The 20,720-nt window shown below is 38.7% G+C and overlaps 1 protein-coding gene and 1 long non-coding RNA gene across 2 annotated transcripts in view; one reads left to right on the forward strand and one right to left on the reverse strand.

The window, feature by feature from the left end:
- The window catches only part of LOC138356893 (uncharacterized), a 26,290-nt gene continuing 5,570 nt past the window's right edge, over positions 1–20,720 (forward strand). Inside the window, exons 1-2 of the long non-coding RNA XR_011224686.1 lie at positions 1–256; positions 1,428–1,487. This is a non-coding gene — a long non-coding RNA (uncharacterized lncRNA). The remainder of the gene's footprint in view (positions 257–1,427; positions 1,488–20,720) is intronic.
- On the reverse strand, positions 458–18,343 carry LOC123771747 (alpha-(1,3)-fucosyltransferase C). The gene is made up of 11 exons (XM_045764471.2): positions 18,215–18,343; positions 12,475–12,629; positions 10,795–10,905; positions 8,952–9,474; positions 8,412–8,584; positions 7,186–7,314; positions 6,503–6,625; positions 4,722–4,907; positions 3,804–3,962; positions 2,367–2,546; positions 458–1,767 (listed from the first exon to the last, which is right to left on the reverse strand). Exons 2-11 carry the CDS (start codon positions 12,492–12,494, stop codon positions 1,761–1,763), a joined length of 1,611 nt encoding a protein of 536 aa, XP_045620427.2. The 5' UTR covers positions 12,495–12,629; positions 18,215–18,343; the 3' UTR covers positions 458–1,760.

A 20,720-nucleotide genomic window follows, 5' to 3' on the forward strand; every position in this document is an offset into this window, starting at 1 on the left:
GGTGGACGGCGGCCCTGCGCAGTGACTGTGCGCATCTCCCCCCCCCCCACTCCATCCCCGGCACGCCAGGAGGCAGAGAAGACCCGCACCTGTTCGCAGCTGGACCTGTTAGAAACGTTCCCCTGGACTTTGGTTATCGTGCCGAGTCTATCCGGCACCCGTATTGGCCAGCTATCATTGGACCTCGCCCATCCTCGCCCCTGAGAAGCCATCGCATTGCTTCAACCCGCCCCTCCCAGAAGACTTTCAGCTCGAGGTGAGCAACTGTCTTCCATATATTTACGTCCATTTATATGTATGTCGATTACCACGAGGTCGGCCGCCTCCATAGTAAAGTCTTAGTAACTTGAAGCCATTTTCTTATTTCCTCTTCAATCATCAACTTATTTCCGTAATTAATCCTTTTTTATTACCGTCATTATTCTTCCTCACCATCCCTGTGGTCAATTAAACTAAATTTTCCTAAAAAATTTTAATTTCTTAAAAATCTTCATATATATATTTAAATAACACGCGTACATTAAATTATCTAATGAATATTGAGACATAATAACAGACATTCGAAAGCTAATCGTAGACCCGTATTCAGTCTAAATAATAAATATCAACCTCCTTCATAAAACAGAAGAGGGTTTGAAATTGTCGCTACAACGGCAACTTGTCTTTTTGAATAATACAATATATTGAATAATATATTGTATTATTAATACAATATTTATATTGCATTAATAATACAATATATTAATTATTCAATATATGAATAATAATAAAATATTTGAATAATATATTCAAAATTTGAATAATTTTGACGTCAAAATCCCCAACAAACAAAAAAAAAAAGGTTACTATATATCATTCACAAACATTCACGGTTTTTTGTTTTGTTTTTATTTGCGTGGGCCGATAGGTTAGGTTAGGTTAGGTTAATTGGCATTCACACTTCCTTGGAAATAAACATTTCATGCAATTGTATTGGTTCATAACTACCGAATACCACTATCGAATAACTACCGTTATTCGAAGTGGTACAGCAGTCGTAAGTCAATCAGCCTGGGCTCATAAACAAAGGCCAAAGTCCATTCTATGTACCCGTTGTTGTTGTTGTTAAAGATTCGCTACCCGGAACAAGCAGTTCCAAGCAGCACGGGCTATGGTGAGCCCGTGGATATCTATGTACCCGCCAAACCCCTTGTTTATAAATGCAAAACTGAGGTCACACAGGCGCAGCAGTCAAAGGTATTGGGCACAATTTCCATCATATTCATATCTGGACATACATTACCAAGGACATACATTACCAGCAGGACGGGTTAGTAGGTTACCTAATCTCTGATTAAGTTCGACAAGGCACACTTGAGCAGTTTTGTTATACTATAATGTGTTATTTTTTCAATAAGTGTTTAATGTGTAGTGTCTATCTTCCACAGTTGCCAAATGCGTCAGAAACCTCAGCTGAACTTGGCCACAACCTTCTCCAGTTCCTCAAGGTAAGAAAAGACTTAATTTCCCCAGTTAAATTGAGCTTCAGAGTTGAGGACAAAAAGTAGTCTACAAGAGTACGTCTTCAGGACGACGACTCGATACGTCGTCCACTAAGCCGTATACACGCCATTCTTTCCACTCGAAGCTTTGCTAATTTTCGAAACTGAAGCTGAAACTGAAACTCCGTTGCTAACTTCGGAGCCTTCGTGTCTTTGGTATTTTATTCTTCAAGAGGAAATGCTTATGGTGTAGAAGTAGTTCATCGAGATGTTGTACGCCTATCGCCTGTAAAATAAAGTATTTCTTCTGTTACATGTTAAATGGAAATAATTCATAGTTGCCAGCGAGCGTTATGCTAAACATTTGCTCACTCTCTGAAAGCTAGTGTATTGAATAAACTCTTAGAAACATTTTTAGCCTTAAAATAATTACAATAAATCTGCGTTAAATGTATTTTAGACAAATTGCATAGTTCAAGATAAAATGCGCAAGGCTCACAATTGTACCTGTAGTCGGTTCTTTAAATGATTGCATTCCGAAGATCTCTTAGTAACTCACACTCTGAGTGATGTATATATGCTCACAATTACACACTTTATTGACAAAAACCCACATACTCATACGTAAACACACACACACACATACACCAATGTTCCCAGGTAAATGTATTCTTCTATGGCTGTATAGATATGCAGAAAACACAACATTAAACGTCTGATAGCAACACAATACACACAATACTTTGTACATTCATTCTTTCTGACTCACACAAGTGGACAATGTTAGTTTTTACTCTTTAGGACACATTTTCGCCGCCACTTGACGCAGATAAAGACTGCTGAAGTACACAATAATTGATAATTGACGCAGGGGGGATGTCTTACCCACTAATGAAGTTGCTGATGTCCTTGTCGTGCCGAGTCTTGCAGTGGGCGTCGTCGACGTACCACTTCAGCAAGTCGTACATTTTAGTGGTGTTGTCGTTGTGGAGTCTCTCGCACATGTCACAGTACGGCTTGGCAAAGTTTAACCAGTCACTTGGAATCTGGTGAAACCTTTTCCATCTGGGGAGAAATGTTCCAGCTTATACCCTTTTAGACTTAAAAGGCTAAAGGCATAATTATTAATATTGTAATTATGATTGTCACTCGTATTACAGACCTGTTGGGTAAGGCAGTTAAGTTTTTAATATAAGAATAATAATAAATTTAATAGATTGATTGATTGATGAAGATTAAGCCACACAAAAGGTGGCACGGGCATGAATAGCCCATAAGTGGTGGCCCTTTTGAGCCATTACCAGTATCAAGAGCTGATACTGTGGAGGTGCGACTGCACCCTGCGTGACGGGAGATGTCTCCCGTGGTCGGGAGTTAGGAGTTCGTTAAGTCTTTTTGCCAGGTGATACGTTGAAATTTAATAAGTTATTTAATGCAACCGGACCGTAAATATACAGCCCACTCGGCTAACGGGTTCCGCAACCGCGCCGTAAATAGCCGGCCAATCTAAAAAAAAAAATATAAATCCAATTCTTATTCGATCGACTTGGGGTTAGTATGAAAATGTTTGCCATTAAATTTCCGTTTTCTCTAATAGGCATATGGCCTATTTGAGAAAACGGCATTGTATTGTAACTTAGAGGAGGGACTATTGAGTTGTTGACACAACGAGGGTAATCGCCCACTTCACACACTCTTGGTGTGGGCCGCGATTATGATTCTACATTTATATGCATATGTCTGTGTAGGGAATTTTATTGCGAGTTCAGTGATATAAAAGATAACGCTGTAGGACTAATGTGGAGCTGACAACACACAAAAGAGTATGAACATTTTGTTGCTGTTTGGGCGTCACAGGCGAGTGATCTACGTTTTATTTATTTCGTGGTGGAATAGCTAATGCTTTGGTGACATGTTATACATATGATCTTGTAGAGAATTTTATTGCCAACACATTGATACCAAAATGAAATACGTAGCTCGAGAATTGGTGTCAGGAGAGTGAAAAGATTACACACTTTTTGGTGTTTACGCTCAAGAGCCCAAAAAGCCGCGCGCGTAATGCAGCTAGTTTTTTTTTTCACGGGGCCCGCGCGCTTTAAAGTGTTAATAGTAATTATATTAATTAGAATTATTATTATATTCAATTATTATTATCTTATATAAAACTTGGCAAATTAACGGACGTAGTGAATGTTATATTACAAAGTCCTCAAAGAAATAAAAAATTAGATACTGTAGTTGATAATAATTTTAAGATCTCCAGAAAATTGTGTAATAAATTGAATATCAATAAACTGGTTAAGACGCTCTCGGACTTACCTGAAGTACTCATTGTAGGCGGTGTCATTGTTGTTGAGGTAGATGAGGTAGTCGGCCAGCGCCTTGGCCGTGGGGAAGCTGAGAGCGTCAATGTAGGAGTGTGGCGGCGCCTGAACTGATAAGTTGGCCAGTCCATACACCACGGGAACCACGTCTACCCTGCATTAGGGTATGAACTGTAAAGTTTTAATCAGCAGAATCTGAAATCTCTAACGACGTGAACATTATGACGTTATAATGACGTCGTATACACCCTACATAAAAAATACAATATGCTGTCTCGTATTTTTAGTTAAGTTCTGGTAGGATAAGTTAGATTTGTTTAAAAAGAGTAGTGATGACGTGGGAGTGTACATGCTTTTTTCGTGTGTTAAGCCCTACTTCCTTTAACTCTACATTACCTGACTCCACAGACAATATACTCAAGTGCAGGAGATCCGTGACCGTCATACAGTCATTACTAAACTTCCAAACGCATTATATGTTAATACAACGCCGTTCCTAATTTAATTACCTCTTAAAATATATAATGATAGCATGGACATATTTATATAGGTTAAACAAAGGAAAAAATCACTAACTGATGTTTGAGTACCTGTGAAAATACAGATTCTAAAATTTTAACCAACGGTCTGTTTAGTTGGAAAATCATGCATTTATATTATCTCATAAGATAATAATTTGGATAAAGCACTATATAGCATATGGAAAGATTATGATGACAGAACTGGTCTGCCTTATTCTGACTAGTTCAAGTGGATGCAAGAAACATAAGCCACCAACTAGATAAAAGATTTGCAAAACTATGAATTCAGAGTATGATTTCACAATTATTATGAGGCGTTTAGAAATTTTGAATGCTCCTTCATATATTGACAAACCTATCCATAATACATTTTGTGTTGACCAACAAAGTACCTTAATATATTGAAGAGCTTTTCTGTCACATAATCTCGGCAGAGAGAGTTCTCAAACGAGAAGTAGAACTTGTAGTTTGCAGAAAGCATAGCGTAACACTTTCTTGCTTCGTGTTTCCCACACTTGAGTTCTCCACAGCCACCGTACTGGTCAATCTGGAGCCATTGTCTCAACGTACTGACCAGCCTTTTGAAGATAACAGGCAAGAGGGTTAAATGTTGTGGGTAAAATCTATTAGTATTCAGTATTTTACAATTTTAATATATTGTTTATCAACAGTGTGTACCCTTTTTATTTGTGTATATACATTTGAAAGTTTGCTATAGTCCTGAACTATGTTCAGAATTAAAGTATACTTTAGGTTTGGTCCTAAGGCCTATCAACCACTCATGGTTGTTAGCACCCTTGAGTGGTTGATAGGGCGCTAACAACCCTTGAGTGGGTGTTAGCAATACCTTACTAACCAATAGGCAAGTATATTTTATTTCTGGACATAGATCACTTAAGCCCACAGCAAATAGATCACTTGAGCCCATAGCAAATTCAGTGTATATATTTGTTCTTAGTGTCCAACTAAAGGCCTATCAACCTCCGGAAGATTATTAAAGCCACACACATGCTTACTGGCCAACCAACAAATATACTCCAGTCCTGAACATTGTCCGGGAATGTGGCGCAGTGGCTAACACATTCGCCACGCCCCGCGCTTCCTGAGCGATTTGGCCAAGGTTCGTATCTTGGCCGGGGGGAGGTTTCAATGTTTATACATTACGAATTAATGAAACCCTGAAGTGGATTTAAGATTAAAATAGACCAATCGGTAAATATCACTTAAGGTTAGAAGACTTAATTTTTGAGACTGGCTGCAACACACACATACTAGGATATGTGTGTATATCACGAAAATAAACATGTGATTAAAAATATGACAGTGTCAGACCACGAAGGAAAATTGAAACAGGAATTTCCTTAAGTACTTTCGTATATTTATACATCTTCAGAAAATGTATTAATATACGAAAGTACTTAAGGAAATTCCTGTTTCAATTTTCCTCCGTGGTCTGACACTGTCATACTAGGATATCAGTGTTATTATGGCAGGCAGGTTTATGGCTTGAATACCCGCTAAAATACATTAAACTGACGTACGTGTTGTTGTTCGAATCAGCATTATGGTGCTAGGGAACAGTGTTTCACCTGAACAGTGTGTTTCAGTCTTACGTGAATCTCCACCAGCCTAGTATAATGAACGTTCAGAATAAATTGGACCTGGTAGTCAGTACCTGAACACCGCAGGGAATCTGGTAAAACACAGTTCTGACCATGTACATCATGGTTACAACAGGATGGCTCCGGTTTTTAATTTCATCGGACGATTACAATGATTAGTATATAGAACTTTGATAAACTTCTTGAAGTCGAATTGTCAACTTTATTAATCTATTTTTAACTTGAGTTCGTGTTCCCATAAATACTAAAATGCGAAACATATATATTTTATACAGGTTTATTAATCAAGCATATTTATTCGAACAAAGATTATACATAAATAGGAGATATTTGTCCACTTATTGTACCTCACCTCACTCCACCATTCTCTCCTGCCTATCCAGTACTCGACCTGTAAAACCACTCCTTCTGAAGATGTATTAATATACGAAAGTACTTAAGGAAATTCCTGTTTCAATTTTCCTCCGTGGTCTGACACTATCACATTTTTAATCACGTATTTATTTTTCGTGATTTACACACATAAATAGGAGAATAGTGTATTTGCTTACACTTTGCGCCCACCGATGGTATTGCAGTTGGAGACGAACCAGGCAGCCATCTTGGTTTTGTTGGCTGCGTAGTTCTTATCAATGGGTTCGAGGGGCTTCCGGCGGCGGTATACCCTGCCATACCTGGCAACCAAAAGTAAAGATTAAGTCAATGTTTTATTGTTCTTTTATATCTATAAAATGATGTTGATTTACTTTGGAGACTTTCATGAAATAATATTTGTTTCACAAATGAAAGGCCGTCTGTCAGGATATTGTCAAACGTACACAGGATTTACGCAATGAGCTCGTTTTCTAGTTGTTAAAAACCATGTTATTAAGTTAGGCTTTCTTAAGTGATGTTGTGTTGGGTTGATAGGTTTTAAAACCTGTTGTCACCCTCTTACAAAAAAAAAAAAATCACATAATAAAGTTGCCAACAAGGGAACTTAGCGAGACTTGGTCTGTTAAACAATTAAGAACATGACAGTGTACACATTACAAAGGATTACCACCAATGTAATAAATGCATTATTTGAGTATACAGTACATAGAAATGACAATAGGAGAACCTTGCTAAAATTGAACTGTCCTATATTCTTAAACCCATTATACTCAAAGATTTAAAACTTTTTGCTTAAAAACAATAAACCAAATTGATAAAAATTATAGTTTTGTGTAAATTTGTCATCATAGCTACATACGGCATTGCGAAATCAGAGTCCAATCTGTAGGTAAATGTCCAGTTGAAGATATTGGTGTAAGGTTCAATGTTTCTAAACAGATGGGCTGGAGACTCCATCAGCCAGAATACGTAGCGGGTATGGAGGAACCTGCGAACACAGAAAGCAAAGTTTCACTGAAGTTTTTATTATAAATTTACATATGATAAATGATTATTAAACATTAAAAGCCGACAACTTGTAAGGCAAGCTTCGTACTGCATATCTTTATCGCATTTATTGTATTATACATTTTGAAATGTGTATTGTATTCAAATCCCTTGCATAATTTTTACTTACACCTTCAGTAATTTTCTAGTAGGTCATTTCACCCGTTATTCATATCACTAGGAGCTTATTTATTTATTAAGCAATCTATAAAAAATATATACCGGTACTTTGAGGTTTCTGAAATATAACATTCTCTGTAACTAGCTGACATTATAATTATAAGGTTTGAAGGGTAGATGAAATTGTTTATGTAATAATCTCCGTTGATGTCTCATAAAGACCTTTTGTGCCCTCTGTAATCCTTTTTGCGCTACCGCTCACAGGATGAGTATGGGGTACACAATAACCTAGCCGCTTCCGGCAGGAACAGTTAAATCAACATCTGACGAGACTTCTGAAAACTGTTGTCTTATATCATTTCTATGTATTAGCTACACACACACACACACACACACACACACACACACACACACACACACACACACACACACACACACAGGTCCCAACCCTAGGTCGAAATACTGACTTAGGGTACCACCCCACAACAGTTTTCTAACTCCTAGGTACTTATTTGCTGTTGGTGAACAGAGACATTAGGTGAAATTAAACGTGCGCAATCATTTCTGTCCCGCCCGGGAATCGAACCCGGGATCCCCCAAATGTGATTCGAGAACGAAGCCAACTCTACTATCCTTCAAAATATGAGTTATATGAAGACTGCAGCTGTTACAATATTTGCAATCAGTAGAACTTAAAAACCTTCAATTGGTATCAGTAACTATATTTATAGATTAACATCAACGACTTGTTCAAAGGAGCAATGAATGTGTTGCATTGTGAGTCGTATGTGAAAAAGTCAAGCCTCTCCCTGAAATGTTTTTTTTTTCTACGAACCTGCAAGGAGAGACATTAGATACTATGCGTGTCTATTATAATCTTTAAGGGCATAATTAGGCTGTGGAAATAATAAGTCTTACCGCTCTTTAGGAAAGGAAATATCCCCGGACCGGTAGTGAAACAATACAGCGTCAATATCCTTAAGAGGGAACCTGGATCGGTTTGACGTAGTCATGCAGGTGTTCACGGGACACCCCGCCCGCAGGAACGGCTCCCGACCAAACCCGAACCAAAAGGATTGATCTCCAAAAACCTGAAAATACATTAAGTGTTCAGTAAAATTCTTTATATATGAGAAAAACAAATCGGCTTAAAAATTAGAATTGTATACACAATTATTAATAATATTCATCTGAGTAATCTGAGTTAACTGTTTATTTGGTGTATGTCTAGAGCTGGGTCATACCTGCTGATTAGAAAAAAATTAGGTCATTAATAACCCTCCGGAAGTTGATATACATTAAGCATAACACCAAACCAATAAGTACAAAAATAAATAATAAGTAAATACGTTTACATTACACAAATAAATTCGTTTTGCGGTAAAGGCCATTGAATAATGGTAAGTATATAAACCATATGAAGATTCGACAATATCTTAACAATGAGAGTTCACTTACTTCATTCCAGAACAAAATCTTCTTTAGTGGCGGATTATATGGGTCGAGTTTGTCCATGTTCTTGAATTTTTCGTAATTCACGTCCACGGGTTTTGAGGTTATATTCTCGGGATTCAAGTCATCATAGGGAAGATTTGAATCCCCCAGCTCAAGCAGAGGCCGAACGGTACTTATGCCTTGTGGAGCTTCCGAAACTGGAGGATGAACGAATGTTTTCTGTGGGATATTCACGCTATTGGTAGAAAGCGGAGGCATAGTGATACTTATTTCTTGTAGAGTCTTCAAAGATGGCATATGCGATACTGGTTTCTGCCCTGTCGCATTAACATTTGGGACATTACTTTTTCCTTTCCTTGTTATATGAGAGTCGTTTACATTAATTTCGAGTAGTGGAGGCTTACTGGTAACCTCATGTTGTGGAATCCTTGAAGCTAGTGGGTGAGATGTTGGCTCATGCAAGAGCTTAATGAAAGCTGAATCATCCCCCTTGACTTCTTTCGTTTTCTGAGTGTTATTCACGAGCCTGTATGGAACATAAGGCTATTGTGAAACTATTTGAAAAGATCATTTCAAATCATTAAACTAGCAATAAATTTTAAATTTATATTTGAGAGTTTGCTTAATACGGGCTGGCAGCATGTCAGTAATGTGAATCGACTTATATTTTGGTTTATCTAATATTTATAGACAATATCTTTAGCTAATCCGATCTATTCATATCAACAAATTTAAAATACTAGGCATAAAACATCAGTTATGTGTTGAGGGTTTTCTAATCTCAATAATCTCAATTGTCACTAGTGACGAATAGTGTATTGGAACAAAGAAATACACGTGTACATGAACCCTGAGATAATCTTACTTAAGTGGCTATATTTCGCTAACGTGGTAACATCAATCAACATCAGAATATATGTATTCAACATCAAAAAAAAAAAAATATATATATATATATGCAAACAAGCCTGAATGGTCCCCAGGACAATATGCAACTGAAAACTCACACCCCAGAAGTGACTCGAACCCATACTCCCAGGAGCAACGCAACTGGTATGTACAAGACGCCTTAATCCACTTGACCATCACGACCGGACATAATGAGGTGATAGCCGAGGCTATTTGAACCACCCCACCGCCGGCACTCGGATAGTAATCTTGGGCATAGCATTTTACCAAATTACCTCATTCTTTGGGGCACACGTGAGGAACACAAATGCGAACAAGCCTGAATGGTCCCCAGGACAATATGCAACTGAAAACTCACACCCCAGAAGTGACTCGAACCCATACTCCCAGGAGCAACGCAACTGGTATGTACAAGACGCCTTAATCCACTTGACCATCACGACCGGACATAATAGCCTCGGCTATCACCTCATTATGTCCGGTCGTGATGGTCAAGTGGATTAAGGCGTCTTGTACATACCAGTTGCGTTGCTCCTGGGAGTATGGGTTCGAGTCACTTCTGGGGTGTGAGTTTTCAGTTATATATATATATATATATATATATATATATATATATATATATATATATATGCGTAAAATCCACAGAGAAATGGAGATGAACGTTTCAGCCGATCTGGGCCTTTGTCAACACCGGACTGACTGGAGTCCGGTGTTGACAAAGGCCCAGATCGGCCGAAACGTTCATCTCCATTTCTCTGGATTTTCCGCATACAAATGATCAGTGTTTAATGATAGCCAATTGCATATATATATATATATATATATATATATATATATATATATATATATATATATATATATATATATATATATATATATATAATAGCAAAATTACACTAACCTACTCGGCTAACGTTACGTAGGTGGCTGTACTTACGGGGTGCTTGTATTGTAGTTAAGGATGGCCAACAGTTCATTGAATCTAGGCAAGTGTTCAGTGTACTCTAAATACACCACTGCAGTAGCAAAGAATATTGAGCCGAGTCCACTGAAAAAATGCAATATTATTATTATGTGTAATATTAGTAATTTTTTTGTCAATCAAATAAACGAGACTTTTTATACTATGTACACTATATTTTAACCATGTCGTAGCTCAGTCGATTAAGGCAGCGTCTGGGATGCTCACAGATGTAGGTTCGAATCCTTGTCACGGCCTTTGTGGATTTGTTTTTTATACTATGTTCCCCCAAGATTGAACGCTACTTAACTAGCACCAATCTGTCCTCAGGCTTGGCTCGTCTGAGCGACTGAGGACGCACAGAGGAACACAATAACAAATTTTAACGGGCTACATCGTATTCTAAATTTGTTTTTTCTCGCAAAACGGTAATATTATTTCATAGTAGTATGTGCTGAGTAGTTAGGTCTAACTTAGGTTAAGTGGTTTTATTTACTTATTTATGTACAAGAAGGTACAATGGGTTGTGAAAGTACATATGTTGGTGAGTATGTGATACATTCTTGCACTAGCACCTAGAGCGTTTCGGGCAGGTTCTTATGCTAACAAATAAGTGTAATGATGGGTACATTGTAACAGAATTTGAATTCACATGATAGCCACCTCATCATTAAGTGCTAGAATATATACTGATGAAGTTGTATTTATATATTATAATATACTGGATGAGTGTGTAGTACAACGTACTGTGTTTCCTCCTGCCATGTCGTAGTGTTGTGGTCCAAGGCGTTTGGTTTGGCGTACTCAGAGCATAGGTTCGAATCCTAGTCATAGCTCCCATTGATTTTCTCATTGATACTTCACGTTAATGTGATTTCTTTGTATATTTGAAGAGAAGCGTAGAAGACAGAATTCATAGACTACAAACCAGACTGCATTGGGACAATGTATGAAACCTCAGTTAGGCTTCAATGTAAGCCTCAGGAGCCCTAAAGGATTCACTTTAATCCCAGGTTATATTGTTTTTTATCAAGTCGTGGTGTAGTGGTTTAAGGTGTTTGCTTGGGAGTACCCAAAACATAGGTTCGAATCCTCCTTATGGCTCCTACTGATATTTTTAATTTCAATATTGTTTGAGATTGAAAAAGTTCCCATATCATAGTGATATTACTAGGTTACCTACTTAAAATTATCTGTTAGGTTAAGGACCTGCCCGAAACGCTGCGCGTACTAGTGGCTCGACAAGATTGTAGATTACCGTGCTATGTATTCTCACGGACTCAATGTGCCTTCTTGTATATAAATAAATAAATAAAAGAATCAGAATCGCGGAATCACAAAGGTCCACACGAGTGGTGAAAGGTTATCACTAGCCTAAATCTTTCTTTTTCATACAATTACCTTTGTAGTTAGGTCAAACCCTAAATGCTAAGATCAGATTTTTAGGCAGCTGTTTTTTTTTTCTACCACAGACGTGGCCACACATTTACAATGTTAACCAGCATAGATGCATAACCATACAATGCATAACCATAGGCAGCTGTTTTAGTGTACTATTAATCCAATGTGTGTACTATTTAGTGTACTATTAATCTCTGCCCTATTAATCCAATAACAAGTGCATTATACAAATAGTTACACCTGATAGTTACTTACTATTTTACGGCAATCCTCATCGCGGTCCTATAGGATATAAGAGCGTAGAGTTGAGCGTTGTTACAGGGTCGGGGTCCAGGGTGTTACAGGGTCCAGATCAATATAAAGTTGTCGGAGCATGAAGTTAGAATGACGGTTAAGGAGCCCAAGCAACACTGAGGATTACACAGACCAGGAAACATTGGGTTAATGAAATGCAACACAACAATAGTATTAAGAAGCAAATAATTGTTGGCTTGGTGTTCGGCTGAGAAACACCTATTTCTCAGTGTGTATATATATATATATATATATATATATATATATATATATATATATATATATATATATATATATCCATGGTAATATAGTCGGTAAAGGTTGCCTCTCGTGTCAGAAGACAGGTGCTCGCGGATAGTCTTAAAGGTGAATGATACATCTTGTTGTTTAAGATTCGCTACCTGGAACAAAAAGTTCCAAGTAGCACGGGCTATGGTGAGCCCGTAGTGGAGTTGAATGATATATATATATATATATATATATATATATGTCGTACCTAGTAGCCAGAACTCACTTTTTGGCCTACTATTCAAGGCCCGATTTGCCTAATAAGCCAAGTTTTCCTGAATTAATATATTTTTTCTAATTTTTTTCTTATGAAATGATAAAGCTACCCATTTCATTATGTATGAAGTCAATTTTTTTTTATTGGAGTTAAAATTAACGTAGATATATGACCGAACCTAACCAACCCTACCTAACCTAACCTAACCTATCTTCATAGGTTAGGTTTGGTTAGGTAGCCGAAAAAGTTAGGTTAGGTTAGGTTAGGTAGGTTAGGTAGTCGAAAAACAAATAATTAATGAAAACTTGGCTTATTAGGCAAATCGGGCCTTGCATAGTAGGCTGAGAAGTGCGTTCTGGCTACTAGGTACGACATATATATATATATATATATATATGACAATGTCATACCACGGAGGAAAATGAAACAGGAAATCCTCCGTGGTCTGACATTGTCACATTCTTAATCACGTGTTTATTTTCGTGATATACACACATATATCTATATCTATATATATCTCTATATATCTATAGATATATATATATATATATATATATATATATATATATATATATATATATATATATATATATTGTTGCATAAATAGTACAATATCCTTGCAATAAAAATGAGTACCTAGTAACTATGTAAATATAGAAAAACAACAAAACTGTTAACTGAGGGCGACCTAGCATTATGGTTTAAGTAAGAACTGAAAGTTATTCTGTGCGTATTGAAATTACCATTCCTCCATGAAAATATTGTAAAAGAACGGTAATAATTTCAACAACTCCAGAGGCAGGAACTTTAAAACAGCAATAATATCGTATGTTAAGAAGTCCAAGTTACACAATGGCTTCAGGTCATATTTACACCGAGGGGTGTAACCTGCTTCTCGGTGTATAGGCACTGGGATCTGATTGAGCGAGTTTATTATGCACCCCATACTCATCCTGTGGGCGGTTTCGCAAAACGGATTACAGAGGGCACAAAAGGTCTTATTAGACCTCAGCATAATTTATTACATTAATATATCATCTAACCTGCACACCTTATAATCGTAATGTCAGCTAGTTACAAAGTGCAATATCTATGTATTTACGTGAATTATTATGCATTGATGGTAGGTCTTTTGCTGATACATAAAGTATTTAGATATGGGGATATTACAATGCCATTTAAGAGCTGCTGTTTATTATCATTAGTCTTCACACTACATACTTTTACTTGTAATCAGTATGTCGTAATTATATTCATAATTAAATGACTGTTATTTATCTACTAGCAGCGAAACATAGATACAGTGCAAGGATTTCAGATATTTTATTCTTTGTAATAAGATGGTTTGCCATTTCCTGCAATGTTTAGTGCATGGTGTGTTGACTTATATCTCTAAAAACCTGAACCATTTATCTAAACGTTTAAATTTTGTCACTAAAATACTCTTAGTGTGTGGATTCATGATTTAGATTCATACCCGTGCCACCTTTTGGATGGCTTAATCTTCATCAATCAATCAATCAGCTAGACCTAAGAGGTCACGACCTTTTCCGTAGGGTGCAGTCGCACCTCCACAGATCTCCAGTATCAGCTAATGATACTGGTAATGGCTCCAAAGGGCCACTTACGGGCTATTCATGCCCGTGCCACCTCTTGGGTGGCTTAATCTTTATGAATCAATCAATCAGCTAGACCTCAGAATACTCTTCAGTGCTCAAGCTGCAAGATCTACTCTCGCTCCCCTGGGTGTCGGTAGACTCAAACAGCTATTGCATATATTATTTTGTACCTTATAATTTTGCTATTAACGTAACTGTCATATGTTTATATTTTTTCATATATTTCTTTTGCATTGTTTTAGCCAAGTATCATAAGGTGATTTGTTTCATTTATTGCTCAAGTCATTTTTTGTTATATAAAATATTTGAGTTTTCCATTCTTTGGATTTTATCCCGCAATTCTCACTCTCGTAAAGAGATTTAGAAGCAGAAGCAGTTTTAATTATTTGATTTTACTTTTTTTTATTTAATGTGATTGACATTCCACCAGCTAAATTAGCCGCTGCTCTTTTCCGTAACACTTATGACACCTTTAATTAATTCGATTGCTCAAGATTACGTCCAACATTATTTTTATTTACTGCAAGCTTAACAAGGGCATCAACTTTATCATGCTCCTGCAGTCAAAAGTGAGAAGGAATGATAAATAGGTCTTATGCCTCGTAGCCTGGTGGATAGCGCGCCGGACTCGTAATTCTGTGTCGCAGGTTCGATTCCCGCACGAGGCGGAAACAAATGGGCAAAGTTTCTTTCACCCTGAAAACTGTTACCTAGCAGTAAATAGGTACCTGGGTGTTAGTCAGCTGTCACGGGCTGCTTCCTGGGGGTGGAGGCCTGGTCAAGGACCGGGCCGCGGGGACACTAAAGCCCCGAAATCAACTCGAGTTAACTCAAGATAACCTGCCCAACACCAGCACAGGAATTTAAGGTTACGTCTCCAACACATGCATTATACTCCTTCACAAAGCTTCCTTACCGCTGTTGTCCTGACGTGACCGTGGAATAGCTTAGAGTTGGTCTTAGTTCCAGTAGGATGTAAAGCCTATACCAACGTGAGCATTAAACATCTAAAGTATGTTGACCAGACCACACACTAGAAGGTGAAGGGACGACGACGTTTCGGTCCGTCCTGGACCATTCTCAAGTCGATTTGAGAATGGTCCAGGACGGACCGAAACGTCGTCGTCCCTTCACCTTCTAGTGTGTGGTCTGGTCAACATACTTTAGCCACGTTATTGTGACTCTTCGCCTGCATTAAACATCTTATTTTCTTTAGGTTAGGTGAGATTGGTTAGAATAGGATAGATTAGGTAAGGTTACGATAGGCTATGGTAGATTAGGTTAGGTTTAGTTAGGCTTTAGTTAGATTAGGTTTCGATAGGTTGGTTTAAAAGGACTTGGATTGTCCTACTTTGCTCTGGACGTTAGAGGAAGCTCTTTATACGTTCTGGCGCTCACTGTGCTTGTATTTTTTTAATTTCATGGCCTGAATCAAGAGACCTGTTATGGTTTTCGAGGTTCGCCTAGTCCAACGTCTGACCTTCCCCACAGAACCTATAACGGTTGCCAGACTCCCGGGTACCTATGTACCTCTAGGTGAACAGAGGTACCGGGTGTAAGGGCACATTCCCAAACGTCGTGTCCTGTCTGGAAATCAAAGCCGAGATAATTCTGTTGTGTGTTGATTGCACTAATCACTTGGCTTCATTATACTCTTATATGTGTGTATGCGTGTACATGGGCGCGTGTGTGTATGCGTGTACATGGGCGCGCGCGTGTGTGTGTGTGTGTGTATGCGTGTACATGGGCGCGTGTGTGTGTGTGTGTGTGTGTGTTCATGCATGTGTGCGTGTATTCGCCTGGTTGTGCTTGCGGGGGTTGAGCTCTGCTCTTTCGGCCCGCCTCTCAACTGTCAATCAACTGTTTCTACTACTACTATTTTTTCCCACACACACGTATACCCCAGTAAGCAGCCCGTGACAGCTGACTAACTCCCAGGTACCTGTTTACTGTTAGGTAACAGGGGCATAGGGTGAAAGAAACTCTGCCCATCGTTTCTTGCCGGCGCCCGGTGTGTGTGTGTGTGTATGCGTGTACATACATGCATGTGTGTGTGTGTGTGTATGTGTGTGTGCGTGCGGAACCTACAAACCTTGTTCATATTGCAAACCAATCGACCAGCGCTCCAAGTAGCCATTCGTCGCTATGTTACCAGATGGCGTCAACAAGTAAAACCGGAAATAGCCAGACTCAGGAGTTCACCATCGAGCTCACTCTCCGTGCACTCTCACTCTTAGAGATAGTGAAATTCCTAACGTTTCGAAACCCTTTATATAGGAAAAGAGATTTATGCGTATTTCATTTTACAATTACTTAACAATTAGTTATTTATTTTATTATTACAATTATTTATTACTTAAATCTTTGAATATGTTAGATATTAAGTCACTGCACATCCTCTCATGTGGATTCTATATATATTTAAAACTCTGAACTGTAATGTCAATCCTGACCTTAAACGCTTCCTAGAATGTTGTAACAGAACCCATGGGCACCACACCAGAAACAAATACCTATTTGATATTCCAGGAGTGAGCCTTAACCAAACTAGAAATGCTCTACAAACCAAAGGACCCAGAATATGGAATGGCCTTCCCATTCATGTCAAAGGCTGTACCTCTTTCAATCAGTTTAAGAGGAAAACTAAGTTCTGCCTAATAAACTCCATGTAACCTACCTTACCCCCTAAATGTCAACCCATGTCTTGCTATTTTCAAACAATTTTGTTTGTTGACCAAGTTGCAAAATTGCTGATTTCTGCCATGTTCTCCCCCTCCCTTTTTCATTTCTCTACACAATTTATACTTTAATCTCAATTAGTATTAAGCTTTAGTTAAAGTATTTTTTCCCCCACACCGTGCCCGAAACGCTGTGTATATTAGTGGCTTTAGGCATTGTATGAACTAGCTCTATCTATAAAGCCAACATTATGTTTGTAACTCATCTTCTATATATGTACATTTACCTGAATAAACACTTTTATTGTTTTATTTTTATTTTATTTTTAATTACTAGGAGAAGGTAAAGAGGCATTCGCCTCTCTTTCTCTCTCTCTCTCTCTCTCTCTCTCTCTCTCTCTCTCTCTCTCTCTCTCTCTCTCTCTCTCTCTCTCTCTCTCTCTCTCTCTCTCTCTCTCCCTTTCTCTGGCGGATGTAACCAAAGGTTACATGGGATAGACAGGAGGCGCTAATCAGATTAAGACCGGTGTCGTACGCAGCAAAAGCGTGGAACTCATATCTCAGGGGTAAAAACAAATGAATCGGAGGTATGAGATGAGAGAACAGACTGGATGATTGAAGACATGACTAACAAAGTGACTCAGACGAACAAAGTGACTCAGGTGGGGCCCAAGAGCTCAACAGATGCAGGAATATACACAGGTGTATAGCTCTTAGTATAAAGTATAGCTCTTCATGTACTGATCTTGACACTGATTCAGTGTGTCAAGAACTGGGAATCAGAAGTGTTGTGTGTGTTACTCTCAGCTGAGAGGTGAGTGGGGGGTGTCAGAATGGGGGTGTGGGGTCAGGAGGGTGGTGTGGGGTCAAAAAAGGTCATCCCCGTGGGGTCAGCTCACCTGAGATGTTGGGGCAGAGTACTCCTGGAGGAACAGTGTGTGTGAGTGTGTGTGTAACCGAGAGACGCCAATGGCACACTAAGCCGACCATGCTTGCTCCAGACTTCCCCACACGCACTCACTCCCCTCCCTCTCACTCACTCACTCCCCTCCCTCTCACTCACTCACTCCCCTCTCATTCCTTTCACCTATAAAAATGTCTATTGTAATTGTATTGTTTATATATAATTGTAAAATTGTATTCCATATTCCTCTTGGAACATTTAATATTACTTTACACGACTTAAAGTATGTCCAGTATGGACCGAGATGCCATTTCTTTCTATTCAGATGTGTGGGTTGAGAAAATATATATATATATATATATATATATATATATATATATATATATATATATATATATATATATATATATATTTTATTAAATATGACCGAAAAAGTAAGATTAATAATTCTAACACGAATTTTCTCAATCTTTCGTACATTATGCTTCACTGTTGGAGGTAAATCAAAAATCACTTCTCCAAAATTCATTTTTATTTCTAGTCTGACGCGACACGGGCGCGTTTCGTAAAACTTATTACATTTTCAAAGACTTCACAAATACACAACTGATTAGAACTTGCATTTCCCTGATTTTATATCTACTTTTGAGTGAGGTGGGAAGGGTGATGTGGCATTACATTTGAGTGAGGTGGGAAGGATGATGTGGCATTAGAGGATATTAATAGGGTATTAAAAGTATCAACACAAGACAGAACACGAAACAATGGATATTGAATAGAAGTGTTTGTAGAAAGCCTATTGGTCCATATTTCTTGATGCTTCTATATTGGAGCGGAGTCTTGAGGTGGGTAGAATATAGTTGTGCAATAATTGGCTGTTGATTGCTGGTGTTGACTTCTTGATGTGTAGTGCCTCGCAAACGTCAAGCCGCCTGCTATCGCTGTATCTATCGATGATTTCTGTGTTGTTTACTAGGATTTCTCTGGCGATGGTTTGGTTATGGGAAGAGATTATATGTTCCTTAATGGAGCCCTGTTGTTTATGCATCGTTAAACGCCTAGAAAGAGATGTTGTTGTCTTGCCTATATACTGGGTTTTTTGGAGCTTACAGTCCCCAAGTGGGCATTTGAAGGCATAGACGACGTTAGTCTCTTTTAAAGCGTTCTGTTTCGTGTCTGGAGAGTTTCTCATGAGTAGGCTGGCCGTTTTTCTGGTTTTATAGTAAATCGTCAGTTGTATCCTCTGATTTTTGTCTGTAGGGATAACGTTTCTATTAACAATATCTTTCAGGACCCTTTCCTCTGTTTTATGAGCTGTGGAAAAGAAGTTCCTGTAAAATAGTCTAATAGGGGGTATAGGTGTTGTGTTAGTTGTCTCTTCAGAGGTTGCATGGCTTTTCACTTTCCTTCTTATGATGTCTTCGATGAAACCATTGGAGAAGCCGTTATTGACTAGAACCTGCCTTACCCTACAGAGTTCTTCGTCGACTTGCTTCCATTCTGAGCTGTGGCTGAGAGCACGGTCGACGTATGCGTTAACAACACTCCTCTTGTACCTGTCAGGGCAGTCGCTGTTGGCATTTAGGCACATTCCTATGCCTAAATGCCTATACTCAGTATAGGCATACTTCCTATGCCTATACTCTCTGACCAAACTAAGTTCCAAAGGGTAACGAAGGACACTACAGCCGAATTAAAAGCAAAGGTCAACAAACTGATCGAAACTGTGAACGCCAAGAAATCCGGACTCCACCTGCCAAAGATCATTGGGGAATATAAACCTGGATATGCGTATGGAAATGTCAAGACGCACAAGCCTGGAAACCCACTTCGGCCAATCATTAGCCAGATATCCACACCCACGTACAGATTGGCAAAGCGACTCAACGGCCTGCTGACTCCTTATGTTCCTTGCGCCTTCAGCCTGAAGTCTCCAAAGGAATTTGTGGACTTACTGCGGGGCGCACGGGCCACAGGGATAAGAGCCTCGTTGGACGTAGAATCGCTGTTTACGAACGTACCTGTGGACGAGACAATCGGAATGATAGCCGACAGAGTGTATCGTGATCCAGCCTGTACTCCTCTTGACATGCCAGAAAGTATTCTGAGGAAACTACTCCAAGCTTGTACTAAAGAGGCACCCTTCTTGAGCCCGGATGGGCATATGTATAAGCAAGTAGATGGGGTCGCTATGGGTTCTCCCCTAGGTGTCCTGTTTGCAAACTTCTACATGGGTACCATCGAGCAAAAAGTCTTAGTCGACATGAACTTGAAACCGGCCATATACTGCAGGTATGTTGACGACATTTTTACACAGGTACCTGATGTCAGACATCTGCAGGAGCTGAAGGAGGCATTTGAGCAGAGTTCCGTGCTGCGTTTCACTTACGAGACGGAAAAGGATGGGAAGCTGCCTTTTCTAGATGTAACAGTCATGGAAAAGGGCGGAGGTTTCCACACTGCAGTCTACACAAAGGAAACAAACATAGGAATGTGCCTAA

This window comes from Procambarus clarkii, chromosome 75, assembly GCF_040958095.1.
Source record: "Procambarus clarkii isolate CNS0578487 chromosome 75, FALCON_Pclarkii_2.0, whole genome shotgun sequence".
Classification (NCBI taxonomy): Eukaryota; Metazoa; Arthropoda; class Malacostraca; order Decapoda; family Cambaridae; genus Procambarus; species Procambarus clarkii.